The sequence below is a fragment of the Mesoplodon mirus genome (genome assembly GCF_964341445.2).
Source record: "Mesoplodon mirus genome assembly, chromosome: 4".
In the NCBI taxonomy this organism is placed as follows: Eukaryota; Metazoa; Chordata; class Mammalia; order Artiodactyla; family Ziphiidae; genus Mesoplodon; species Mesoplodon mirus.
Genome location: NC_138979.1, coordinates 30258531 through 30286308, shown reverse-complemented (window position 1 = coordinate 30286308; position 27778 = coordinate 30258531). Strand labels below are relative to the sequence as shown.

At 56.7% G+C, this 27778-nt stretch overlaps 1 protein-coding gene across 2 annotated transcripts in view; it reads left to right on the top strand.

Annotated features, from left to right (window-relative positions):
* The window catches only part of PCSK6 (proprotein convertase subtilisin/kexin type 6), a gene marked incomplete at its 5' end in the record, with an annotated part of 195603 nt that extends 171212 nt beyond the window's left edge, over positions 1–24391 (top strand). The window contains 9 exons of one of the 2 annotated variants that reach the window (XM_082618306.1): positions 1143–1322; positions 1468–1506; positions 7060–7162; positions 8106–8302; positions 10085–10172; positions 13147–13250; positions 17340–17469; positions 21503–21615; positions 23000–24391. In XM_082618306.1, coding sequence (XP_082474432.1) covers positions 1143–1322; positions 1468–1506; positions 7060–7162; positions 8106–8302; positions 10085–10172; positions 13147–13250; positions 17340–17469; positions 21503–21615; positions 23000–23097 — 1052 coding nt within the window. In that variant the 3' untranslated portion in view covers positions 23098–24391. The remainder of the gene's footprint in view (positions 1–1142; positions 1323–1467; positions 1507–7059; positions 7163–8105; positions 8303–10084; positions 10173–13146; positions 13251–17339; positions 17470–21502; positions 21616–22999) is intronic. The other variant, XM_082618307.1, reaches the window with a different exon arrangement.
* Positions 24392–27778: the final 3387 nt, after the last annotated feature.

Below are 27778 nucleotides of genomic sequence, written 5' to 3'. Positions count from 1 at the left end.
GAGAGGCCCAAGCAGTGAAGGGGCTGACTTGGGGGTTTCGGAGGCTGCAGGCTTTCAGGACCTGAGGCCTTAGTTGGCCAGGATGATGGTTAAAAAGAAACAGTACTGCTCTGTGCCCCGCCGTGGGACAAAATCGATTCGTGTTGGTTTGATCCACTTCTCAATAAACCCTGAGGGGCTGGGGCAGCTGGAGCCCATTAGCACGAGCCGCGTGTCCTCCGGCAGGTCACACTGGCCTTCGGCCCCTCGCCTGAGTGACAGTGACAGCAGTGACCTCCCTGACATGGTCACACAGTCCCAAACGCTGGGCACACTGTTGTGAGAAGGGAAGCCGGCCCATGGCCCATGGTCACGTCCAACCTGGCCCTTGTGTGCTTTATTACATCAGGGATCCCGCCTGGACGTTGCAGGCCAGGTCTCCCCTCTGTTCTCACCTGAGGATACTGAGCAGCACGGGCCTCGCTCCCTGGTGGAGGCGGCGGTTGGGGGGGGCGCCTGCTGCCCCCTGCTGCCCCTGCCCCGTCCCCATGCACAGCCGGCTGCTCTCCTGTGAGCCTCTGTCCTCCCCCCACACCCAGACCAGCGTGGGTGCCAGGCATCCTCCTGTTCCTGAGGAGGTCCTCCCCACACCCGGCCTCGGTGGACATTTGGGTTTGTGCCACCTGCCAAACTTGCCCACCTGCCCTGGACTAACTGGGATGGAAGGAGCCCGAGACCCAGGATGGAGCATCCAAAAAGCAGGACTCCTCAGTGTAACCCAGTTACCACATTTGGGGACAACGGGACAAGGCTGAGTGCCAGGCCCCACCCCAGATCCACCCACTGGATGTTTCAAGATGGGGAGGGGCCTGCTGCCCATCATGGGGGTGGGGGCCAATGGGGGGAGGCTGTGCCGAGACCCAGGGACGGAGACCGTGGCCTGGGCAGGAGGTGGGTTCCTGGTCCCCAGATGACGAGGAGGGGAAGATGCTGGGCTCAGAGCCCTGCTGTCGGGGGGAGGGCTTGGGGACCTGAGCCGGGCAGGGCCAGGCACTTCTGTGGGTGACGGAGGCCCCTGGCCAGACCAAGGGGCCAGAGCACATCAAGGGCTTCCCAAAGGAGGCTCTTGACCCTCGGGTGAGTCTGGGTCTGGTGCCTTCCAGGGAAGTTGAAAGAGTGGAGCCTCATCCTGTACGGCACGGCCCAGCACCCGTATACCACCTTCAGCGCCCATCAGTCTCGATCCCGGATGCTGGAGCTCTCGGCCCCAGAGCCAGAACCACCCAAGGCCGCCCTGTCGCTGTCCCAGGCCGAGGTTCCCGAGGACGAAGAGGACTACACAGGTAATGAACCTGAGGCCAGAGGAGATGCTCTGTTTTCCAGTGTAGCTCTTAAAACGCGGGCTGTTCCCGGCGGAAGGTGGGGCTAGGGTTGTAGGCCTTCCTCTTTCCTGGGAGTCGTAATAATGATGGTAATTTGCACTCACAGCTCCTCCCTCCCATGGCTCTCCTAATATTTTACAGACCAGTAAGTATGCTTCAAACCAGTAAGTACTCGCCAACCTTCCCAGGCTGGGAATAGAGGTTCCCTATGCCCAACCAGAACGGGGACTTGCCCCCTGGCTAGTGACACTCCTCTGGGGCGCCCCCTTTTCCTCAGGGGCCCCCGTCTTCAGTCTCAGCCTCCTGACCCTCTCTCAAGTCCATCCACTTTCAGTCCTTGTGACCAGAATGTGGGAAGGACCAGGGTGCTTCTGGGAGCCCAGGACGGTTGGGCTGAGTGAGCACAGCCAGGAGTCGCTGGCAACGGAGATCCTGACCAGCCCAGGGGCCTGGGAGAAAGACCCAGCACAGGGTCTCAGCCCTGATGTCAGAGGACACTGATGCTGCAAGAAGCAGCTCAAGCCTCTCACAGGAAGTAAAGGTGCCTCGTTGCAAATCCTCTTCTTCCTGCTGCGCCACTGCAGCGTGGCCCTGGGCTCTGGGCCTGCGGCGCTCCACGCTGAGAGCTGGGGCAGCATGCAGAAGGACATTCCCAGCCGCCGGGCTGGGCACAGTTTTGGTCAGCGTGCTAGGTGGCAAGCTCTTCCTTCCCCTCTGAACCATCCCAGTGATTTGTGAGAAACGGAGCCTTTCTGGTTGGGTATATTTTCCTTAGCTTAAATGTTACAGCTACTTGATAAATGATGGGTGAGATCTAAGAATATTGATGCTTTGAGTTAGCTAATAGCTTCTGAAGAAAAAAAGTAACAAAATGGAGAACTCCACCAATACAGATCAAGCATAAATTATGACCGATTCAATTTTAAACTTCTTCTACTGTGCCTTTAAAATGGAGCATTGAATTATGTATGGACTAATCTGCTCTGTTTCCCCCTGTGATTTATAAACTGTGGCAAGATTCAGTAATTATTAATAAAGGACTGACTTTTTTTCCCCTTAAAATCTGCTGTGACTCTAACCTCACACTGTCCTGGAATCTCACTGTAACTGTTCTGCAGCCCAGGCCGCTCAGTCCTTTCCAAGCCTGGCCCAGGTGGTTAGAGGGGTCTCTGGGACTAAGGTGTGTTTCTGACACTTGGGGAAGTTCCGTGCAATCTCAGGGGCAAGTGGGGCGGGTGCACCAGTCACAAGAGGAAAGAGCGAGAGAGGGGAGGGGGCAGGAGGGGTGTGGCGTGGAGGGTGAGGAGGAGAGGGCTTCAGGGGGAGGGGGAGCAGTGTGGAGGAGCATCTCGTTGGTGCCCTGGGGGAAGCCCTCTGAGTCACAGACAAAGAAGCCCAGGTGCAGAAGCCCAGGGAGAAAGAGAGGGTGCTGGGCAGGGGAGATTTGGAGGTGGGGCGATGATCCTCGATGACTTTCTAAATATTTATTTATTTATTTATTTATTTGGTTGCATCTGGTCTTTGTTGCAGTAGGTGGGCTCCTTAGTTGTGGCACGTGGGCTCCTTAGTTGCCAGCAGGCGGGCTCCTTGGTTGTGGCCTGCAAACTCTTAGTTGCGGCACGTATGTGGGATCTAGTTCCCTGACCAGGAATCGAACCCAGGCCCCCTGTATTGGGAGCGTGGATTCTTAACCACTGCGCCACCGGGGAAGTCCCTGTTGATGCTTTCTGTGGAGCTTCACGCCCAGCTGAGGGGTGAGCTGGCAGAGGGAGGCTGCGTGCCTCTCGGAGGCGGAGCTGGTCATGCAGACAGTGTGGGAGGGGCTCTTGGCCCCGCCCTCCGTCAGGCAGCGGTGGGGGGGGGGGGCGCCAAGCAGCGCTGTGATGGAGGCACACGGGTGGAGGGCCAGCTCTCCCCGGGACAAGGAGTAAAGGGGAGGAGGTGAGTGAGGGCTGGAGAGGGGAGTCCAGCCTCCCATGGACAGTAAGGGTCCCATGACGGAAGGGGAGTGGGGCTCCTGGGGGGGCTCAGGGGTGTGTCAGGCGCCTCGCCAGAGCCATCAGGACAGCTGCCCTGTGAAGGGGTCAGCTGTGAGGTGGACACGGGTAGGGGACACTCTCAGCCACTGTCGCCGCCTGGCAATGGGGGCAGGGGAGGCAGCCAGAGGCTGAGCGGGTGGAGGGTCAGGGTCATGGTGGGGCCTGGGGTTCCCAAAGTTAATGAGGGTGTGGAAATGCAACCTAGGGGGCTGCTAAGAGATCAGGAGGGTTGGGGGTTCAGCCCGGAGGAAGGGCGCGGTCAGGTGCCTGGGAGACGTCAGTGGCCGAGGTCCTGAAGGTAGAGGGCTTTGCGGGGATGGCCAGCCTTCTGGGACCCAGCCATCTGCAGAGCAGCAGGATGGAGGGGGCTAGTACTGGAGAGCACAGACCGAGGCCCCCGGTAACTCGCCCGGGATGCTTGGTTGCAGGGCAGGCCCTGGGTGGGCCCCACCCCAGGACTGATCCAGCAGGTCTGGGGTGCTCAGGTGCTGTGGGCTAGGGAGCCGGGGTGATGGTAGGAAGGGGCGGTGCTGGGGCTGCTACAGGAGAGCAGCCACAAGGGGAGGACAGGACCCTCGTGAGAACAGAGGGGAGCCTGGGCTTCAGGAGAGGAGGACCCACGGGCTGAGGACAGGGTGCCTGGCCACGCAGGGCCGTGCGGGGAGCCGAGAGTCCAGGCAGCCTTTGCCTGGAGACATTGCCCTAACAGCCTGATAGCTCAGGGTAGCTGATTCACAGGCCGCAGGGCTGCGTGGGTCACAGACTCACGGCACGTCAGCACTCACCCAACAGGCGGGCTAAAGCATTAGTTAACATGCTCCAGTCACAGGCCCTCAAGGAAGAGACCAGCCCTGCCATAAGGGGGTCTCTGTGCAGACAGCTCTACCCTGGCACCCACCTCGGGCCTCTTAGTGACACAGGGGGCCCAGCGCACTTCTCTTGGGTGGCGTGAGTGGTGAGAACGACTGTGATAGCTACTGAATCCGCCTGGTCCTTCAGGAATTCGTCTAAGCCCATGACAAAACCCATCGAGAGTTCCCCAGTTGCTTTCTAATGTTTGTTTATGCATGTTTTTTATCCTGGATTTGCTCCACTAAGGATTCAAGGTAGAGTTTTCAAATAAGTCTGTGTCAGTCTGACACCCTGCAGAAGGGAGTAGCTGTGATACAGTCGGCTCAGCACGAGGGTCATGCTGCCCTGTAGCTGGAGCCCTGGGAGGTGAGACGGGAAGGTAGTGGGTCTCTGAGGAACGTTCGGGCTCATTGAGAAAAGAAGAAAAGGAGACACAAATACAAATTGCAGTGAATAGCATGTGCTCACCCAGAGAATGAGTTAACAGCGGTACCAGAGAAAACCCAGGTGCATTCTTAGGAGTGATGGTGATGTTGGGACAAGATGGCCAAGCAGGTGGATGTAATTCAAGGAAGTTTCAGGACTTCCCTGGCTGTCCAGTGGTTGGAACTCCGAGCTCCCCTGCAGGGGGGCACAGGTTCGATCCCTGGTCGGGGAACTAAGATCCCATGTGCTGCAAGGCGAGACCAAAACAATAAATAAGTAAATAAAAGAATGCTTCATGGCAGAAATGTCTCGATATTGGGCTTGTCGAGGTAATCTGGTAGAGAACCGTACTGGGGAGGGCGCTTACAGATATGGACCCAAGCACCCTGCATGGGGGCGGTGGTTCTTACCGAGCTCTCCAAAGCAGGGCTGGACACGGCCGTCACCTAGATGCCCTGGCGGGGTCCTGCTGCCCTTGCTGTTGGGTGGTCCCTACCTTGCATGGGGCTCCCACTGGCTTCCTGACTAATCTCTGCCCCACAGAGAGGCCCCAGAGGGAGGGGGCTCCATGAAGTTCACACACCGCGAACCAGGCCTTCCCCGAGGCCCTCCCGTCCTGTGTGTGGACGGGAGGGCACTGCGCCTCCCCAGTTTCTGCCCCTCTCCTTTCATCCGTTCTCTCACCCTCAGCCACTCAGCAGATATTTATTGAGCGCCTGCCCTGTACTGAACGCCTTTCCAGGTGCTGGGAAGTTGGCAGTGGACACGCTAGACCAGATCCTGCCTGCAGGGAGCTTCGTCCCCTCCCTGTCCCCCCACTTCTCTTTAGGATTAGGAAGCAGTTCACTTTCTCACGTGAGACAGACCTGCCTCCGGGACAGGTGACCGCAGGGGAAGGCGGGGTGTCAGTCCAGCTTGGCGGGGAGGGCTGGACCCCACAAGTGGATTGGGATGAGGCGAACAAGGATCAAGTCAAATGAGAATCGATCCCCAAATTGAGTGAGTCTGGGGCCTGGGAAGGGATGGGGGCACCTTGTGCTCCAGCACGACCCCAGCGCCCTCCCCCACCCAGACCAGAAGGAGCGTCTAGTGCATCCCCAGGGATGCACATGGCTCTGAAAGGGGTTCACGGGGGGAACCCACAATGAGAACCTTGGAAATGTCAGCAACGGTAAACCTTCAGGGAGGGAAGCCAAATACAGCTGAGTCTAACACTGGGAAGGTCTGGAGGCCCTTTAAAGAGGAATGAAGAGGGCTTTGTGCCCCTCAGCAAAGACCCATTGTGGGTGGCAGAGAATGGGGACTTTTGTCTTTCCCTCACGTCCCCAGGAAACTCTGGTGGCTGGCAAGACACCTCTTCTTCTCTTCTGAACTCACTCCCCACCCCCTCCAACAACTAAAACCTTGTAGAAGGTTGTTTTTTCTTCCAAGGACTCAAAAACTTTCATAACGCCCCGCCGGGCCCCTCCCTCCCCACACGGGGAGGCTTTCCAGAACCATCTCCCAGAGGAGGAAGAGCGTTGGGGGCCAAGGGAGGTGGGGGTCCCAGCACAGCACCAGCCCTGGCCCCCAGGTGGACACCTATGGAGGGGCTGCCCAGCCTGAGGGCAAGGGCCAGTCAAACTGGGCTCTTCCCCGTGGCGCAGGTGGAGGGGAGACCTAGGACAGGGGGCCTGATGGGGTCCCCCAGCTCCTGCATTTTTCTCCGTCGCTTTGACACCACCACACAGGCTCCCGGAGTTAGAATTTGGGGATTGAGGGAAGACAGGATGTCCCCCTCTGAGGGTGAGAGAGAGGGGAGCTGAAAAGGGCTCAGCTCCCGCCCACCCCAGACCCACCAGGGACATGGAAACCCACCTGCCTCCTTCACCGCGGCGTGTGAGGGACATGGCGCATTCTGTTCCAGCCTCTCCCACTTAATTTCTGTCAGATCTTCACTGCTTGGCCGCAGTTTCCTTAGCGCCTTCAAGCCCTCAATGCCCCATATCGCGTTGCTCTGTCCTTCACGATGGAAATCAGAGTTGGTGGCTGGTCCAGCATCGTAACTCTGCTGCAGGGGAGGACGCTGCCTGAGGCTGTCCCCTGCCCCTCCCGCCCCGCCATGGCTGCTCCTCTAGAACCTCACAATGCCCGTCTTCACCCACCCGGGTCCTCACCCACCACCGGCTGTCCTGCTTGTCCTTGGGCCGTCCGTCTCGAGTCATCAGACCCTCTGACACTGGAGCCCAGAGCCAGGCTTGGCTCCCAGCTGAGGCGGGTTCTGCAGGGGTGGGTGCTCTGGCCCAGTAGGGGCCTGTGAGACCCGGACGTGGGGTCCTAGGAGACTGGACGCGATTGAGAAAGCATCTCTATGGGTGAAAGGAAATGCTTGTTTCTTTAAGGTGTGTGCCATCCGGAGTGTGGTGACAAAGGCTGTGATGGCCCTAATGCAGACCAGTGCTTGAACTGCGTCCACTTCAGCCTGGGGAGCGTCAAGACCAGCAGGTAAAGGGCTGGGCTGCCCCTGCGTGTCCTGGAGATGCCCAGCGTCCCGCTAAGGTGGCCAAGCTGTGTTCTCCACCCCTGCAGCCTGGCACCATACTTAGGAATTAACCAAACACCCCGGAAAGGAGATCACCCTGAGGGTCACTGCTTGGGAATTTTATGTTTTTGTAACCTTTTATTCTCATCTCATAAATAACTCGTGACCATGACAGAGAACTCAGAGGCCGTGGCATTGTTTTTTGTCTGTGCTTATAAACTTTTTTCTCTCCATTTTGCTAAACAAAAATGGGTCATATTGAGCATGACAACTACTTGGGAACCGCAGACAAATGTCATCTTAAGGGCCAGTACTGTTCTAAAAGTCAGCACGATCGGCCGTGAATGAGGAGCCCCCATCCCTGAGCACCCGGGTAGGGGTGCAGCCCTCCTGGGGAGCACACACCCACCAGGGCTCTGGCAGGGGTGCGGCTGGGACTCTCACGGTGTCCCTGGGGCCCAGATACAGCCGCAACCTCCCTGTGCCGTGCGAAGACGTTTGTTCTGCTGGCTGGACACAGCCTGGAGACCGCTCACTGCCCGTGGGCACTGTCAGTGGGGTTTTGCCGGAGCTGAACGTTCCAAAAGTCAGATACCATCATGGTGTTGCCCAAGGAAGCCAAGCACAACCTGCGAGTGCCCCCGCCCCCCTCGGGGAAACTTTGAAAGGGCAGGAGTCCCAGGTTCCCATGCAAGCCCTCAACCCTCTCCTGCATCAGGAACTTCTCAGGGGTATTAATGGTTTACCTCTGCCCTGGGGCCTTTGTTTCCTCAGAGTCTGCCGACGGGGAGGCAGCTAAGGTTTCCCTCCCGGCCAGCTGCCCTGCCTCGGCCTGACCCCCCGTGCTGCTGGGTAGGCGTGGCGCTGGGGCCAGTAGGAAAGGCCTCTCCCGATCTGCTCCCACAGGAAGTGCGTGAGCGTGTGCCCCTTGGGCTACTTTGGGGACATGGCAGCCCGCCGCTGTCGCCGCTGCCACAGGGGATGCGAGACCTGCTCGGGCCGGGGCCCCACCCAGTGCCTGTCTTGCCGCCGCGGGTTCTACCACCATCAGGAGGTGAACACCTGTGTGACCTTCTGTCCCGCCGGATTTTATGCTGATGAAAGTAAGTGTGTGTCCCGGGGCCTAGAAATGAGGAGTCAGCCCCGCTCTGGGCTGGGGTCCCCTCTCCTGGGAGACTTTTCCCCGCCCTCTGCTTCCTGTGTACTCTGTCCTCCTGAGAAAGGACCCTTAACGGGAGGGAGGGAGAGAGGATGAAATCAAAGCCCTCGGACGCCGTTACTGGATAGCAGTTCACACCCAAACCTGGCCAGGGTGGTTCAAAGTGACTCAGAAATGGAGCCCCCGTAGTCTGGGGTTGTCACACTTCTGTAGGTCAGTGTCCAGTATTCAGGATGGACAGGGAGGTAGCTTGAGCCAGTGGCTCTCAGGCTCAGACCGATTTCAGACATCCAAATAGAAAGGCTTCCGGGTATGCCCTGCAGTCTCTCCTGGAGCTGTGGATGTGGGCGCTGGGCGGGGTGCGGGACCCAGCACCGGCTTGTGGCCTTGGTGGTTGAAACTGGGTGAAAGCCCCTCCCAGCAAGAGCCGCTAAGCTGAAACCAGGGTTTAAGGCCGGGGAGGTTTGCGGGTCTCCATGAATGCCTGCTGCCAGGCATAACTGGGCTCAGGAGGACAGGTTGGTCTTGGCTGTGCACTTTACGTAGTGACCACACTCCCAAGACGTGGGCGATGCTTTCCTCACCTTGCAGATGGGGAATTGAAGCCGAGCGAGGCCAAAGGGCCCACAGCTAGCAGTGAACTCAGAGCAGCACAGGTGTCCTGCCATCCTGCCTGTCCTGGGAAGTGAGGTGGATGGGCTCTGGGGCCGGGACTTCATGCCAAGGTTTGAGCACTCACCTCGGCCTGGAAGAGGCCAAAGAGAGGGCTTGGGTTAAACTGATGGAGGACAGTTTTCAGATGACGTGTTGGCCGTTGTGCAGGGAGGGAGCAGCGCTTCCCAGAGCTCGCCTCTGGCCCGCATCCTGCAGGAGGGGTCCCGTCACAGCATTGCTCTCACTCCTGTGGGGAAGGAGCCAGGGAATCCTTAAGGACATAGAAAGCCATGGAATAACCACTCTTTAGAGGGGACACAAAGAGTCGTGCAAGACATGTTTCACAGGCTTTGCAAACACCTGCCCTGGGCTGCAACCAGACCTGTTTTCGGGGCAGAGACTCCTCCATCCCTACCCCCACCCCACCCCACCCCTGGGCAAGAACCAGCCACCTCGGTCACCCCAAGAGTCACCCCCAGACGCCCTCACTGAGCCCCTGCAGCGTGTGTGTGATGCCAGCTGTGGGGCCCCGAGGAGGAGGCCCCGAGCACAGGGTGGTGCTGACCGGGTGCCAGGATGAGTGACCTGGGTAATCACCGAGACCCAGGGCTTCCCCCAAGGTGTGGTGGGTGTTGGAGATTCATGTCTGTGCAGGTGACCGCCAACGTGTCAGTCAAGACCCCTGTGAGGGCCCTGGGTGGGTAGGGTCACTCAGGGGCACCCTCAGGCCCCACCGGTCACACTTAGGAAGACTGGCACCTCAGTAAACTCTGCTCCTCTGGCTCCAGTCCCAGGGGAAGATGTAGGACTAGAGCACGTCTCTGGAAAGGGTCCACCTCCAAGCCTCAAGGTCGTGTGAGGACTTCACTCCAGAAAAGAGGTGCGAGGCGTGTGATCTGACACCTGGGCACGCGGTCTCCACATGCCTCTGGCGGTCGGTTACCGTGTCGCCCGTCTGGAGACAACGCCGGTGACGGCTGTTCCATCAACCCCGCTTTGGAACACCCGACTCTCATTTGCCCGGGTTTGATCCTCCCACCTCTTCTCTTTTCCTCCTCTTATTTTTCTCCAGATCAGAAAAACTGCCTTAAATGCCACCCAAGCTGTAAAAAGTGCATGGATGAACCAGAGAAATGTACTGTCTGTAAAGAGGGATTCAGGTAAGACCCTCCCTTCAGACCTGAGGCACAGCCATGGGTATATGCTGGTATAAGTGTCTGTCATTGATTTACCAAGTGTTTGCCTCCTTTTCCTAAAAGCTAAAATTTCAGAGGCCCAAAGCCTTTCAGGATACAGATTCCGAGTCAAAATCAGATTTCCACTTAGAGATTGGTGTTTATGATAGAAAGTCAGAGGATGGGGAAAATGTCTACATTTATGCAACATTTGGAGAATTGGTAAGAGCGAGAGTGGATCCTCTCACAGAAAGTAGGGCTGGCGGCCGGAAGGGTGAGGAGTTGTAACGAAGCACGGAGCTCTCTTTCTTGGGCACCGAGCCCCACTCACTCCAGTTTCCTTCCCAGTCTGGATGACTGAGGGAAAGGCAGAGGGAGCTCGCTCCCTGGAGATACCCTGTAGATTCCTGGTTTGCCCGGCTCCACCAAGCTCAGCCCACGTCTCCTTTAAAAGCACCTTATCAAGCTAATGATTTTTTACCGGCATATTTTGGAATGTTGGTGTAGCCTGTTTACTGCCACCAAATATACATTACTTGTTCCTCGAAGTTACCATCTAGAAGCTTAGAAATCATTCTGTGCGAAATTGTGCTGTGGACCCTCCTGCGATCCAGTCTTGAACCAGGGCCTGCACTTTAAGGAAGAAAGGGACGGGTCAGCGAGGGCAGTGAGCAGGGGCGGGGCTGGGGGGCATCACTGGGCTCTTGTTAAAATGCAGGTGCTGGGCTTCCCTGGTGGCGCAGTGGTTGAGAGTCTGCCTGCCGATGCAGGGGACACGGGTTCATGCCCCGGTCCGGGAAGATCCCACGTGCCGCGGAGCGGCTGGGCCTGTGAGCCACGGCCGTTGAGCCTGCGCGTCTGGAGCCTGTGCTCCGCAACGGGAGAGGCCACAACAGTGAGAGGCCCGCGTACCGCAAAAAAAAAAAAAAAAAAAAAAAAAAATGCAGGTGCTGACCCAGCGGCTCTGTGACTCTGCGTCTCTACCTGGCCCCCAGGGGACAAGGATGCTGCCGGTCCTGCAGCCTCCCCTCCCCTCCCCTCAAATCCAACCCCACAGGGTGGAATTCCTTTCCAGTAAGGAGTGAAGGAAGAAAACAAGCATTTTACTCCAGCTGCTCTCACCAATACTGCCTCATTTAATCTTCACAGCAACCTATGACGTATGTGACATATATGGCATTCTTCTTCACATTTTATTAACGGGGAAAGGAACAGTTTCCTGGAGCAGCATGACTAAGGTTCCCCAAGCCCGCCCCACCCCCTCCAGATCAGGGGATCGGAGAGAAGAGGGTCCACTGCCCCACGCTCCCGGGAGCCGGGGGAGGGAAGGGGAACAGGACCCCAGAGTCACACGTCATGCCCGTTCTCTGAACCGGGGAGCTGGACGAGGCAGGATGAGGAGTGGGGGGCTGACATGTGGAGGAAGGAGAGCCCCAGAAGGGAAAGGCGGAGAGGTTCAGCTGGCCGCCACTGGGGCCTGGGAGCTCGGCTGTGGGGACCCTCCCGCAGGACCCCCCACCCAGGCCAGAGACTCAGGGTGTCAGGGGGAGGCACTGTGTTTCCAGATCCCTGGAGCCTGTTTCCCAGTGGGGATGTGCTGGATGGGGTGGCTCATCCCTGCTCCTGTGGGTCAGATGGGGGAGAGCAGGTCAGATGCTCAGGCCAGGAGCTGTGTCCTGGGGAGAAAACGCCTCTCAGGCAGCAGCCCCCCAGGTGGAGGCAGTGGTGCAGCCATGACGAGCAGTCGGGGAGGACTGCGGACACTGAACCATCATCAGCCGTAATCCACAGAAAGCTTCTTTTTATTGCCTAGTATCCTCTTTAGCTGTGGCTTCAAATCATCAGTCCCACTGAAGCAGTGAGGGTGGCCAAGCCGTGCGTCCATCTCTTTAGGCTGGGAACATCCATTAGTAAAGACTTGACTGAACAGCTGGTGCAGTGGCCTGGGGGCCAGGACGAGAGGGAGCCCTGGGGTCGGCCTCCGCCTTGATACAGAGATGCCTTCAGCCCCACCGACGTCCCCCCACCAAGTGCAGGAGCCTCTGGATCTCACAGACCCTGGGGCACGTGTTTGATGTGTCAGGCAGCAGATCCATCTACAACATGTGCAGCAGTGAGCCTGGGAACTGAAGCGGCCATGGCAGCCAACACCCACTCACACTGCTGGGTGCCCGACAGCCAGGGTTCTGTCCTCCAAGCAACCTGACCACGCAGGAGCCTTGACGGACAGCTGAGGGGACGGGGGGGCAGGAAGGTTGGCTGGCCTGCCCGGGGCCGGGGCTGCACGGCTGGGAAGGGGCACAGGGTCTGCTCCAGAAGCCGTGCGCTCGCTGCCTGGCCGAGTGAGGTGAGGGAGGGAGGCCGGAGCCACAGCAGCCAGGGCTGCTAGGTCCCAGGAGCGGATTTTATCTCAGGTTCATGAAGCACAGAAGGTTTCCAGCAAGGGCGAGGCAGGAGCCCACTGGGACTCAGGGTCAGTCTTGCTGCCAACCCCCCTCACACATCACAGATGCCAAGGCTTCACCCAGGGCTGCGCCCAGTGAGACCAAGCCAGTGGGGTGACCCACCCGTGCTCGAGTTCTCCTCGTGGGCCTTGGGTTCTAGTGTGATTGGTGTCAGTGAAGAGAAGGTGTCACAGAGCAGGAGAGCACAGCAGGCGTGGAGGGCATGGCCTCCCGCACAGGGACCGAGGCCACGGGGCTTTGGGAAGAAGCTTCAGGACCACCAGCCACCAGAAGGCAGAGACTCTGCTTCCAGGCCCGGGTGTCCCTTCCAGCTGGCCTCGAGATGCTGCAGGACAGCTTTGCCACTTGCATTAGTTCAGAACCTTAAGTGACGCCAAGAGCTGTGCTTGAGCAACTTTCAATTCCTCTCATGAAAGACATTTGAGGGCAAATCATAATTGAATTAGAGCTTTGGAAAGGATATAAAAGACTGCTTTTTTTTTTCTTTTCAACAGCCTTGCACGGGGCAGCTGCATTCCAGACTGTGAGCCAGGCACCTACTTTGACTCTGAGCTGATCAGGTGCGGGGAATGCCATCCCACCTGCCAGACCTGCGTGGGTGAGTTCACGGCCTGCGGGGGCCACACTTGGAGCCCAAGTTCCCCAGGCCAGTGGGCTGACTACCTGGAAACCTAGAAAGCCCTGGGACTTGCGGGCTTCCGTGGGTGTTGCAGCATTAAATCCCAGAAGCCCTACCAGGGGCTGGGAGAGGGGAAAGGGGAATAGTGATTAACGGGTACAGAGGTTCAGCTTGGGAAGATAAAAAAGTTCTGGGGATGGATGGATGGTGGTGATGCTTGCATAACAATATGAATGTACTTAATGCCACTGAACTGTATGCTTAAATGGTTAGTATGGTCAATTGTATGTTATGTACATTTTACCACAATTTTTAAAATTAAAAAAAAAAAGAAAAACCACAAGGGCCCACTTGGAGCAGCCTGGGTTTCCCGGTGTCAGGAGCCCAGCCAGGTAGGGGATGCTTTCAGGCCGGGCAGGGATGCTAACTGCTAGTGAGCTCTTGCGTGGAACCCAGCCCTTGCCTCAGGGTAGCAGTGCCGGAGGTTCACGATTCATTGATTCTTCAGGCACAGGCTGGGCAAGTTCCCGTGGTGAAGGAAGAAGTCTTTTTAAAACATAGCCTTAGTTCCTTGTACCTATCTTCCCTATTTTGAACATTTTACTCAAAGAGGAAAAGATCTCTGTAAGCAATTTTATGTGTATTTTAATTTCCCACAGAGATGTTAGCACAGCTACCTTCCAGGCGCAGTTTTTATGCAGAATCTCGGAGAATGATTGTCTTGTTGGCTTTCGTGCTGCAGAGTTGTTTGTAGCACATTCTGAGCTTGTGGGCTCATATGTATTTCTGATCGAATCTTCTCCTCTTGACCCTCCTTCCTGACCCAGCGCTTTGGTCCTTGTTCTAAGAAACCCACATCGGGTTGAGTTTTTGCTGCAGTAACGATATAAGAATTAGGTCTCTGCTAAGTCACTGATGCCGTAACATGGGTCCTGGAATGCATGGCAGGATGGGGCAACCGTCCCAGTGTGGCCACGTGAGCCCATGTCAAGGGGGCCCTTGACCCTTGACCAGAAGTGGACATGCCATGGCAAAGACCAGCACTCTCAAGGCCTTTGGAAGATGTGCCTTCCTGGGTTCCCCTCCTGGGACAACCCCCCAAAGGCAGGGGCCCAGCAGCCTTTCCTAGCGTTTGCCTTTGTTGCCTGTCATTTTCATTCTGTTTCTTTGACTCATTGTTTAGCCCAGGTTGATGAAGAGCATCGCCGAGCATCGCCGATGTCACTTATTTAGATTTCATAGTCGCTTGAATCCATAAAATTCAGGCGTGTAGCTTTACAATGCTCTTGAATTCAGTTATTCAGTGTGGTTTCCTTTCTCTGCTTCCCCACACTGCCTGTTGGCAAACACTGTGGTTCTCTCACCCAGTCCAGCAACCTCTTTGTCACTTGAGGGGTCAGGCTGTCCAGGGGTCTCCCCTGCTCCCCACACCCGCCTGCCCGGGTTCCCTCTATGCTCTGGGACGTGTGCATCCACCCCGGCCGCTGCTGGGACAGGGACCCCACCCACTTCCAGCGCTGAAGGCTTCTCGCTGCCTGTCACGATCCCTGTCGGGAGCCCCTGGAGGCCTAGGCCACCTGCCCCTCCCCTCCCAGCTCCCACTCCGTGACCACTGCTGCTCCCCGCCTGTGAGGGGCCTGGGTGCGGTGTGGGGAGAGCCGTGGTTAGGCACGAGTACAGCATGGAGCACAGTGGCATCTGTCCCCACCCCAGGCCGGCAGTACCTTGGGACACTCAGTGGTGACTCAGTAGGAATAAGCCTCTTCCCATATCCTGGTCCAGGTACCCAGAGCCTCTGGCACAGAGGATGTGATCCCTTGGGGAACCTATCTGCCTTGGATGGGTGCAGGGGACCTGGCAAGCGCATGGCGCGTGGGTCAGCAGCCAGTGGGGCACGTGTGTGTGGAGTTGAGGGGCATGAGGGCCGGTCCTCACCCAGGGGAGCACGACATGAAATAGCAGATAAAAACCACCATGACAGGTCAAGAGAGAGATGGCAGAAGAAAGGAACGCGTTTTGTATCTTAGCGCCCTTCATAGCACGTTTTTCCTGCCTTTGGAATAAGGGCCCTGCGTTTTCACTTTGTCCTGGGCCCCACAAACGATGCAGTGGATCCTGCCTAAGCATCACCCGTTTTGCTACGATTTTTATGATCTGTGTCCGCTTTTCAAGTGTCTGATGCCTGGAAAGCCTTGTGACTAAATGGAATCCCTGAGAGACTTTGAGTTACAAAGTTCTCAATTTTTAGTAGTAGTGAAAACAGTTGCTCTAGGAGATTTGTGTTGACTCAGCTTTTGTCATCGTGGTTAAAGATCCGGAACATAAAACCTACCATTTTGAAATGCACGCCTCAGCAGCACTGAGCACCTTCACGTTGTCATGGGGCCGTCACCTCCGCCCATCCAGGGCTTTCTCTTCTTCTAACCCCAGCTGAACGGGTTTCATCCGCTTTTAAGTTTAGCAAATTGAGCATTAAACTAGGAGCAAACAAGAATCGGTGTTCTTTTCCATTGCAGAAGCTCCTTAGGCACTGGGGACCCTGGCGGCCCTGGCAGTAGGACATGGGTGATGGGGTTTGTGGGGGGCACCAACGCCAGATGCTCCCTACAGATAAGTGATAGGGGCTGGGGCACAAGAGCAGCCGTCCATCCAGAAGGACATAGACCAGACGCATTTGTGGGGTGGCTCTCCCACTGCGTTGCAGCAACAGAGGGAGGACACCCCCGTGGAGACCCCAGGCGGGTGGGCAGCTACTCCTCATGAAGGCCCTGGAACCCCAAGGGCTCCCGCTTCTGCCTCATGCTCAGTCCTGGGTGAGCTCAGAATCCCCTTCCAAGCTGGAAGCTATGGTTCTGAGAGCAGAAACCAGCTTCCAGAGCACCAAGCCTCGGGGCTGGCAGAGTGCCCTGTGGACCCCCATCTGCAAACGGGTCCTCCCGTGACGCAGCCCCGAGGCCCCCCATAGGTCCAGAAGTCACTCCAGGAGGATGGCCGGACACCTCTGCCTCAGCTGTCAGGCCTCAAGCCGAGACAAGACCACAGTGGGGGGAGGTCTAAGGAGGGGCTGTGGTCTCCGTGAGCATCTGAGATGGTTTCTCCCTGAGTTCGATCCTCTAAGCCGTCAGCCAGTGGCCACCTCACTGCCTCTCTGATGCTCCTTGGGGACTCTGACACAGAAGTGCACACCCAGCACTGACTTCTTGTTGGCCTGAATGAATGAACAGATGGGCAGACAGACAGATGGACAGCGCGGTTTCTTCACTCTGGACCACTGCCTGCCCAGGCTGATGAGTCCTCTTGACTGGGCTGCAGCTTTTCCTTCATGACTCTTGACCCTTCATTCAGAGCTCTTGCCTTTTCTGGTCCCCACGTCTCACCCCATAAGCCCTTAGCTGTTTTTTCTCTGTTGAAAAAGTCCTGATCCTTCACACCAAATACCTGTCAACCTCAGACCCCCAAACCTCTTCTTTCCCTTTTCCCACATATTCTTACACCAAGTTCTGTCCACTAGAAATATGATGTGAGCTACTGATGCAGCTTTAAGTTCCCTCCAGAAACAGGTGAAAATAATTATAACATCTTATTTAACCCCATGTATCTAAATGCTATCATTTCTACATGTAATCAATATTTTAAAAATCAACGAGCTATTTCACTTTTTTTAAACTATGTCTCTGAAATCCAGTGTGTAAGTGTGTTTGGCCAGGCCACATTTTCAGAACTCAGAGCTACCTGTGGCTGCCCTAGCTGAAATCGGGCCCAGGCCTGTTGGGAAAGGAGGCACCTGGAATCAGGGCCGATGAACGCGGCCCGGGCAGCGGGAGGTGTGCTGAGCTTGGTGCAGCCTCCATGTCCCCATCCGTGAGATGTGGGCGTGAGGCCCACCTCCCAGGAGTGGCCAGGAGGGCCCAGTGCAGACGCACAGTGGCACCTGGGTGAATCTAGCTGTGTGGTGGCCTTGGGGCGTCTGAATAGGACCTGGATCTCACAGGTGCTGCAGCAGGTCTGGGACACGTGATGGGCAGGTGGGCGGTCCCTGACCTCTGCTGCTTTTCCCACACCCCTCAGGGCCCAGCAGAGAAGAATGTATTCACTGTGCCCCAAACTTCCACTTCCAAGACTGGAAATGTGTGCCAGCCTGTGGCGAGGGCTTCTACCCAGAGGAGATGCCGGGCTTGCCCCACAAAGTGTGCCGAAGGTATGTGCGCCTTCCAGACAGTCCTCCTGACTTAGCCCGAGATGGCCGGGGAAGGGTGGTCAGCGGTGCCTGTGGAGGAGTGGCAGGAGGGCTGGGTCTGGTGGCCCCTGTCCCAGGGGCTGGGGGCAGGGTGTGCCATGTTCCACGACAGCAGTGGGTGCAGTGGGCAGACAGGAACCCGTTTACAGAGGAGGGGACCCTGCAGGTGGTGATGGCCAAGGTCACAGTCAGGCGGCGGCCCTCATGCCTTTGTTCACGTCCTGAGTATCTGTGGAGACCTACTGTGTACCAGGCCTTGTGTGGCTGGGAGGGCAGGACGCGGAGGACGGGGGCCTGACCGGCAGAGCCGCCACCCCGGAGCAGACGCCAGGGAGCCCCACCTGCACCCCGGACCACAGTGTGTTCACAGCATGTCATTAAGGAAACCACGTGTAGGATTTGTTTAAAATTTAAATTGGATAATTTAGAGAAAACAGAAGATCCCGACAACTTCCTCATTCTAAAGCCGCTTCCAGCCAATGCAGAGATGTTATAACCCGGCTCGTTCTCCTTTTCCGCTCCCTCCTGTGTGTCTGCAAGGCACACCGTCCTTTTTGGGGGGCTCTGAGCAGTGTTCTCTCTTGTCACGGGGTGTGGGCAGTGAAAGGAGAAGACGTCTGCTTGGTGTCCTCTTGTCCTGCTGAATCTTGCCTCATGTCAGGCCTCATCGCCTGGAGCCCAGGAACAGGGCAGGGCAGTCTATCTCGTCTAGGGTGAGAGTGACAATGAGTCTGCCGGTGACCTTGAAGATCATGATGGTGGGAGTGGGGAAGGGGCCGTCCCTCTGATGTAGACTCAAAGAGGGAGCCTCAGGCGCCCACTTAGAGCAGTGCAGGGAGACCATGCCCGTCTGGCAGCTCACAGCTGGGGACCCACAGTGGGGGTCTTTGAGATCCCCTCAGGCTGTGTTTGAGAACTCTTCTGGATTGTAACCTGTTCTTTAAAACAAACAAACAAACAAAAACCAACAACCTACGTGAGCAAATGAGAGACCACCTGGTCCTTGCGCCTGTGGGACCCATGCAAAGGGTTAGGGTTTCAGCCCCACTACCCAGCCACCTTCACCCAGCCTTGCTGAGTCCCGTGAAGGACCCTCGGCACCGGTGTCTGAAGTAAAGTTTCATTTTAACCAGCCAGCTGGTTCCAGGGTGATTACCCTAAGTATGGCAGCCAGGGACAATGCGGAATTACACAGTGATAATCAGTTTCGTTTGTCAGACACCCTGGCTCTCAGAGGATGCTGGGAATTCCCACGAGTGCGGCAAACAGCCCCCGCAGGGCACCCAGAAGCTATGGGGTCCCCAGTGCCAGGAGGCAGGGGGCAGGCAGCCCCCGTGAGCCCCTCCCTGGCTGAGGAGGGCAGGACCTCCCTGGGTGCTCACGTCCATGTGTGGCAAAGCTTTCAGTCCTGGAGGAGCGTCTAGTGCTGGGACTGACACAGCAGGCCTCAGAGATATACCCCCAGGAAGCGCCCTGCACGGGACGCCTAGGTGGTGAATTGCCAGCACTTCAGAGAATTCCCGTCTCCCGAGTCCCAGGGCTCTGAAGACCCCTCAGCGTGGATTCCCCTGGAAGGACAAATGGCCTTGGTTCCACAGGGCCTCTCCCCACCGCGGCAGCAGCAGCGTTCAGAGAGCCTGGCTTCCCGGAGGCCCCAGAATGCTGAGTGCCGGCCAGGGCAGCCTCGAGGGAGCGAGCAGCCAGGCAGGGCTCATGGGGAGAAGCCAGGCCGGGACGCAGGCCTGCTAGGTTGGCAGCCTGGATGCCGAGTCAAGACCCGTTACGCTGAGGCCCACGGCTGAGAACAGTCCATGATAAGTATCTCAAAAGAGGCGCCGGACACCCCAAGACTTAGGAAGAGGACCTAGAAGAGGGAGCAAGGACCTCTTTGAAGACAGAACAACTCGGTGGGGTGTCTGACCCCCGCCCTCCTACCACCCTCCCTCCCCCGGCCCCTCCTGGGTATGTTGAAGCAGGGCAAGACTCAGGCAGGCCTTCTGCTCTGTCCTGTGCCCAGTGTGACGAGAGTTTTGCCATCTGACTGTCACCTGGAACAGCCTAAAGACGGGAGGTGGGGAAGTGGCCCCGGCAGCAGGGCAGGGAGAGGAATGCAGTGGGCGCTGCCCTGCAGACTTTGGCAGGACAGTCGCTGTGGTGTTTGGGGGTGAGGTCGGTACCACAGAAGGAGCAGAACCAGAGGCGTCTTGAAAGCCCGCTGCCCGAGAGGACCACCTGCCAGGCACGGTAACCTTGATGGAGGGGCCAAGAGGGTCTCTCGGAGAAACAGGGGCCCCGAGGCAGTTCAGGGAGCAGCCTGATGCCGGATTCTTCCCCAAGCCGGGGCCTCCAGATCCGAGCCCAGGCTGGTGGACACCTGACTGGGGCCTTGTGAGCCCCTGAGAGAGAGCCCGTCCAAGGCTGTCCAGGCTTCTGCTTGTGGAACTGGGAGATGCTGAACAGTGGTGGATTAAGCTGCTGCATTGTGGTCATTTGTTACATGGCCGAAGAAAACCGACACAGCTCTGGGGGCTGCCATGGAGATCCTGGGGCTCTGTGAGGCTGTATTTGGAGAAGAAAGAGAGCTGTGTGCAGCCGGGTCTCCACTGTAGCTGCCCCCTTACTGTTTATAGCAAAGCAACCCTCAGCCAGGGCCTTTGAGACAGCTGACCCCCAATTACATGGCTTGGCTTGGCCCTGTCTCCCGTGTCACTAGCGGACATCATCTGTAAGAGGAGTGGGAATTGGGGGGAGTGGTCCCCTGTGCAGTGGCATGAGGGGCCTGTGGCCCGGCCAGAGCAGTGCAGCAGGACAGGGGCCAGGCCCTGGGGTCTCCCCCAAAGCGCGCAGTAAGAGTCTGCACGGCGGGCCCCATCCTCCTGCTCCAGGGTCTGTGAGGGGGGAGGGCAGGCTCTTGCTGCAGGAGGAGGAAGTCGGAGGGGCTCCTGGATGCGGTTTGCCTGTGGGTTTACACGTTTATAAACATGAACTATGGGCCCGAACTCCAGTTTGGAGGCGCCCTCAGCGACCCTAGGAGAACAAAAGCCACCTCTCATCCAGGCTGAGGGCCTGCTGTCCCGGAGGCCCTGTGCAGGCAGAATCCATGGTGGCATCTGACCCCAGCACAGGCCCGCTCAGGAAGGAGGCCTACAGTGAGCCTTGCTGTTGGCGTCTGCTCGCTGCCTGCGAGGTGGCATCTGTCCCAAGCACTGCCTACCCGATGCCCCGCCCACCCTGTCTGAGCCCCGCTCCTGGGCCTGCAGCTGACAGGGAGCTGGGAGGTGGGTCTAGGGAGACCCAGTCCCTGGAGCTGGACGTGGAGAAGACAGCAGGTACAGCCCAGGTCCCTTCATGGCCCAGAGCAGGAAGGGGCGTCGGTAGGCTCTTCTGTGAAGGGCCCGATGGTGAGTCGTTTAGGCTTTGCTGGCCGTACAGTCTCCAGAGCAGCCGCAGACAGACGCAGAGAAACGCACTGGACAGTGGAGTGCGCTGACCCTCCCACCCCCAAGGTCATGGCACTCTGTCAGCAATAGTCCTGGGTCCCGTCTCCGGGACAGGTCGAAAGGGCATCCCCACCCTCTGTCCCCAGCGGGGGAGGCCGACATCACCACAAAGGAGGCTCAGCCCCGGCCAGCCCCAGGGTCACGTCTGTCACATTCTGGGGAGCCTGGCCCCGAGCCCCAAGAGTCAATGCTGACCTCCTCAGGGAGCCACCTGTGGCCACAGTGCCCAGGAGGGCGTCCAGGTGAGCCACGGGGAGGCTCAGAGACCTGGGCCCATCCTCAGCTCCGGGCATCCTCCTGCCAACTGGCCGTGACCGTCTCCGCCCTCCCAGGACAATAGAGGAGAGACGTGCAGATGCTTGGCCAGGGTCTCGGGCCGTCGTGGGGGGCACAGTTACAGCCAGGGGTGCAGTGCGGGAGGGTGGGAGGGCTCTGGGAAGGGGCCTGGAGTGGCTGTGCCTCTTTCCCATCTGGGAACCTGTGTTCCCCTGTAGGTGTGACGAGAGCTGCTTGAGCTGTGAAGGCTCCAGCAGGAACTGCAGCCGCTGTAAGACAGGCTTCACACAGCTGGGAACCTCGTGCATCACCAACCACACATGCAGCAATGGTGAGCATGGATGGGTGGCGGCCCCGAGCCACCTCGGGGCTGCCCCGGGCAGAAGAGAAAGGAAAAGAAGGTTCAGGGACCGCAGTCCCTTGGACAGCCCTGTGGCCCCTCCTCTCAGTGACCACTTGGCTCTCCCCTGGGCCTCCTCCCTTCCCTTTAGGCCTCTCACATCGACCAGAGAGGCATCTCCACCACCAGCGCAGCTAGTGTGGGTCGGTCCGTTGAGTAACTCTCACAAATGATTCTGTTCTCGTACCGTTCCCACTCTCCTACCATAAGCCCAAGGTGGTCTGGGTGTGGTGACATGCGTTAGGAGAGGCCAGACCTTGGAGATCAAAGTCAGGAGGCCTGCAGGCTCTCAGCCTCCCTGAACATGTGTCAAGGCCCGCGTGTCCATGGGAAGGACCTGCCTCTGTGCTGTGGGAGAGCCCTGGTGCTCTAAGCCAACGGGGAGAGGCAAGGATGGGCTGTGAAAACAGGAGTTCAGAGGAGACCAATTTGGGGATTCCGGGCAAGAGAAAGTTTGGCAGAGGACTCTGGCCTGGAGACTTAGTGCAGGGGGCCGTGGGCAGACGTGCCGTGGCGAGAAGGAGCCTCCATGGCTCAGCAAGCCTAGGGAGGAGCAGCCTGGGGCTGGCTCTGGGCGCTGTGAGCTGGCAGGCGTGCAGGAGAGGGGAACCACCAGTGCCATGCTGTCCGTGGGCACGGAGCTGGCACTGGCCCCAGCCTGGCAGAGCGTGAAGCCCGCAGAGAGCACTGTGGGCACGCCCTGTGGACCACAAGGTGGTTTTCTTGGCTTGCAGAATTATGTCCCTTCAAAGGCCAGGAAGCTCCTGCTTTAGGAAGCCACCTCCTCGGGTTATGTATCCAGCCCGAGAAAGTGAGACTGTCCCCGGGGGGGTCTCCCGGTTCCCATGAATGGCAACATCCTCAAAAGCCAGCTGCCGAGGGGAGGGGCCAGCCTCCATGGCTCTTCCCTTCCCCCTCAGCCTTTCCCTCTTGGTGACCCCCCTTCCTCCCCCATTTGGTGTGTCCCCGGGATCATGGCGTAGCCTCCATCCTGCCCCTGCCAGGCCTGACCCCATCTTCCTCCCAAGTCCCCCAGCACAGCTGTCCAGGAAGAGGAACAGGGACCACGAGGGCTCCCTGGCACAGCCCAGGTGTCCCCAGGCCCTGCCCACTCCCCTGCCACCCCGAGTCCACTTTTGTCTCCCAGACTCAGCTCTGGCCTCTGCCGTGCCAGGCCCGCCACACATCACGGGGGTGACTGGGAGGGCTGCCGCCCCTGCTCCCCCTATGACCCCAGCAGAGTGGGGTGATGGGAACAATCCTAACTGGCCCCCAAATCTGACATGTCTCTCCTTTCTCCTTCCCGGGGGCCCAGCCGATGAGACCTTCTGTGAGATGGTCAAGTCTAACCGGCTCTGCGAACGCAAGCTCTTCATCCAGTTCTGCTGCCGCACCTGCCTCCTGGCCGGGTAGGGGCGCCCGGCCGCCCGCACAGGGCAGGGCCCCTCCTGTCTGTCCGTCCACCTTCCTCCAGGCTGTCGGCCAGAGTCCATTTCAGGAGTGGTGCCCTGCATCTGACAGCTTTATCTCCCCAGGAGCGAGGTCCTTCCGCGGCATCTCTGGGTGCCCAGGCCAGGTGGGTGAGGGCTTCGAGGAGGTGTCGGCGATGGCCTCTCACACCCTGCTTGCTGGCTCCATTTTTCTGGCTAACTCACAACGGGAACAGAACGAATTCCAGGAATCCACAGCTCCGGCTTCAGAGCAGCTTCTGGGACCATAAGTTTACTGAATTTTCGAGACCAAAGCAGAAAGGCAGGATGCTTGGTGCATTGCTCTTCTCCCCGTGCTTTTGGGCAGCCCGCAGACCCCTGGGCTGTGCCCCTGCGTGATGGAGGGCTGAGGGGCATACCTGCTCATCTGCCTGCCACAGTCTGGGGGACGGTTAGGTCAGACTGTAAATAAAACAGATTTCGGGGCTTCAAACGTGTGACCGCTGGGGATGGAGCATCTATTTCTGCATAATCAGCGACTTCTGAAACTGCAGCCATGGCTTAGAAAGTCAAATCCCAAACGGATGGGTTGGAGGGACCCTCCTTCCTCTGCCGCCCTTTCCTCTGAGGGAGCTGAAGGTCCCTGGTCTCTGCATCCTGTCTGTGTCTCTGGGAGTCTCATGGCCCAGATGAACGGTCACCTCTGCCTAACACAGAGGGTCCCCAGGAGGCATCCTGGGGGCTGGCCAAAAGGTGCCCCAACGACCAAGCAATTCTTCCTACCAAAATGTAAACCCAGCCTGTGAACTGTTAATTGTCTGTCGTGTCCCATTTTGTGGAATTGCTTTGAAAATACATTGGCCCTGCTTTTCAGGAGACTTGTTCTTAAGGTGGGCGCCCCTGTGTCTGTGTGTGCTATGAGCCTAACGACACGGTTGGATTTATTTTTGCCAAACCTGTGTGGGTATTTTATAAGCTACGTGTTCTAATTTTTACCGATGTTAATTATTTTGACAAATATTTCATATATTTTCATTGATATGCACAGATCTGCTTGATCAAGTCCCTTTAATATGGGAGTAACATTTGCCTTAAATTTTTTCGAGCTCGTTCTCCATTTCGTCCTGCTCCCCTCTTTGACTGTAACACATTTGACGAGTCCCCTGTCAGCTGGGGGGGGAGCCCAGCTGTTGTTTGTTGAATCCACAACTCCGAAAAGGAAATCCACAAAGCAAATACAGTGTTAACCCTAAATTAATAAAAGAGTTAACATTTCATGGCAAAGGAGCCTGTGTTTCTTTCCAAGGCACAACGTTGAAATGTGGATACTGGCCAGTGTGTGAAATGGCTTTATGTGTGCTTTTATTTCAAGGTCTTTGAACTTTAGCGAATAATGCTGCAGCAAAGTCGTGGGAGAATCCCAAAGTTCCAGCTCCAGGGTGTCCTTTGGCAAACAGACCCTCTTCAGGCCACAAAAGCCCAGACTGCAAGCCTCTTCACCTAGAGCTGCGAGCATGATTTCATTAGGTTACAGCTTGTCTTCCGCACAGTGGCTGAAATCCCCGCACCCGTGGGCTCCGCGCTGCATGGGATTTTTACCCTGGCCTCTCTGTGAGGTCGGAGTTGTACTTACTAGGAGTCCTTTGTCTGCAAATATAGGAAATGCACCAACTAGAACTGACTTGGGAAAAGACAAAAGTGGGGGAGGGCTGTTGTTTTGGGATTCCAGGGTTGTTTCGGAATTTCAGGAAAGGTGCAGCCGGGGCTTGGGAGCCCTGGGACCAGCATTGTCACCTGGACCCTCTTCTCATTGCAGCAGTGCCTCCTCTCTGTCCACTTGATGAGACAAATGACAAGACCACTCAGAGCTCCCAAGAAAAATTGGTGCCCATCCAGCCCTCTAAACAAGATTTCTGAATCTGCTTCGGGCCCGGGTTCATCTGCCTTGCATCCGTGTTTGCCTGGTTCCACCAGCTCTGGCCACAGGGACACGTGGCCCCGGAGCCCTTCCAGTGACCACGTGGCCAGAGGTGGGGAGCAGCATGCAGCTCTCGGAAAGCGGGGGAGGCCATGCGACCCGCCAGCTAGCTGCCGCCACAAGCAGGACTTGGCCCGAGTTGTCAATGTGACGTAATGAAGGACTGAGTGTGTTTGGGAGACAGTAGCCAGGACTGGGCAGAATATCAGTAAGAATTCAACCTCCACCAGGAGCGTGACTGAATTAAAACCAGCAGCTTGCTAAGCACCTCTGGTGCGGGGCACCATTTTAGCCCCTAGAGCTTTTTGTCCACTGAGAACTCATGGTTTAACATGTTTGCAACTGAACCAGAAATCAAGTCCTGTTATTACCAAAGGACACCGCCTACAAGAAGGCCAGCGGGCAGCACATACCCGCCCGGCAGTGGCTGGGCCAGCCTGTCCCGGGGCTGGCGAGTACAGTGCAGAGTTGAGAAGGTGTTCACAAAGGCCTAAGGACCAATCACCCCCTTGTTAAAAGGGACTGACCACATAAAATGCCTGTTTGCAAATGGTCCGACCTTAAGATTATCTGGACTCCGTTGGGGCAGGACACGTCTATGGATTTTGTTTTGCGTGATGGACTCGTGGGGCACGTCCTCTAAACCCGTCATTTCACAGACTGAGGCTCGTAGAGCTGAAGTGACTTGTCTGGGGCCGCCCACTGGCGAGGGTGCTCCATTGTGTGCCCCGGGAGGGAGGCCGGCTCTCAGCAGGAGGGATGGTCACTTCTGCAGCTGGCCAAACGCGGCCACGATGCATTCATTTTAAACTGTCTTCATTGCCAGGGGATGACATTTTTCTGACCTTGTCCCCAGAGTCTTTGGCACCTCACAGTGGTTCCCAGATGCATGTCCCCATCCCTCCCAGGCCACTGCTGGTTTTATACCTTGTACCTCTTCAAAGGGCTGGGGAGAATTGCACTTTTTACAGGAGATGCACTTATAGTGGGAAGGAGGGGTGTGAACGGAGCTTTAAGTACAAAACGGGGGTGGGGGGCCGACATAGTCTAAATGTGGCCAATGATGCAGTCCGTTGAACTTGGGGGACTGCCATTCATTGCATTTAAATCATTGATAATGTGGCTGGAGGAGCCTTAAGCCTGCAAGCTTGGGGCACACTGGGGCCCCTGGGAGCAGGTGAGGGGTGGAGGTTTAGATCACAGGACGCAAAGAGGAAGGAGGTGGAGAAGTGAAGTAAAAGGAAGGTTATTTTAATAAGAACAAGCAAGGGTGATGGAAAGTAATACACCAAAGCCATTCTCTGGCATCGTAAGGTTCTGCCCGGCCGGCTGAGAGGCAGCTAGGGGCCGACTGTCATGAGAAAGGAGGAGTTTGCATCCTGTCCCAGACTTCTCGGCTGCTTTCCTTCGTGAGCCAAGGCTTTATCCGTCCTGCTGGTTGTCTCAGGCTGTCCTGACGCCCCAGGCTCTGCGGCTTGTCCATGCACGGAACAGCACCCCCTACGTGGCACAGCAGCTCCTACCACCCAAAGCTGCCCCCCCCGGCACCCCCCACTCTATATCAGCTACACTAAGGGTGGTCCTGTTGAGCAGATGGGCACCAGCGTGCCCAGAGCAGAGAACATCTCATTGCAAAGACAGTGGTTCTCACCCAGGGGGTGATTTTTGTCTCCCTGGAGACATCTGTACTGACATCTAGTGGGTAGAGGCCAGGGATGCTGCTAAACATCGTGGAATGCACAAGACAGGCCCCACAGCAAAGAATTATCCAGCCCCCAAAGGTCAACGGTGCCGAGGAGGTTGAGAAACCCTAGCCAAGAGAAATGAAATCAAAAAAGAAAACCTGTTCTCAACTTCCTAGAGATACCTTAAAATGAATAAAACCAGATATAGCTTATGTCCCTGTTCGTGTGCTGAAGCAAGGGAAACCCGTACTACTTTCCTTTTTTAAAGTAAAGAAATAAACCCTTCTGTTTTCTGTTTTGTTTTTGTTTTTTAACATCTTTATTGGAGTATAATTGCTTACCCTTTTGTTTTTAATTGAATAAGAGAAGGGCTTGTCAAATCAGCTCTCTGGTCTAAGGACTCCACCTGGTGGTTCTCTCGGGAATGAAGTGAAGTTTGGATTGTTTTGTTCATTTTGAAACAATCACAAGGCAAAATTACAGAAAAGTTGCAAGTACAGTACAAAGAAATGTTTTCCTGAACAATTTGAAAGTAAATTACCAATGTAATATCCTACCACCTCCTAAATACTTTAAATAATTTCCCATAAACAAGGATCTTCTATATAACCATGGGAATCAGGAAATTGGTATATTCCTACCATCAATCCTCTGACTGGATTCAAGTCTTGCCAGCTGTCCTGATAATGCCCTTAGCCAAAGGGTCCAATTTAGATCACACTCTGCGTGTACTCATCAGGGCTCTAGCCTTCAATCTAGAACAGTTCCTTGGTTCTTTGACTTTCATGACCTTGAACCTTTTAAACACGACTGGCCAGTTATTTGTAGGCTGTCCCTCAGTGTGTGCTTGTCTGAGGTTTCCTCATATTTCCATTCAGGTCAAGCGTCTTTGACATGAATCCGAAGCCATTCTGTGTTCTTGTCATTGCATCCTAGTAGGTGATACAAGACTCTGACTTGTTCCATTATTGGTGGTGTTAACTTTGATCAGGTGATGAGGG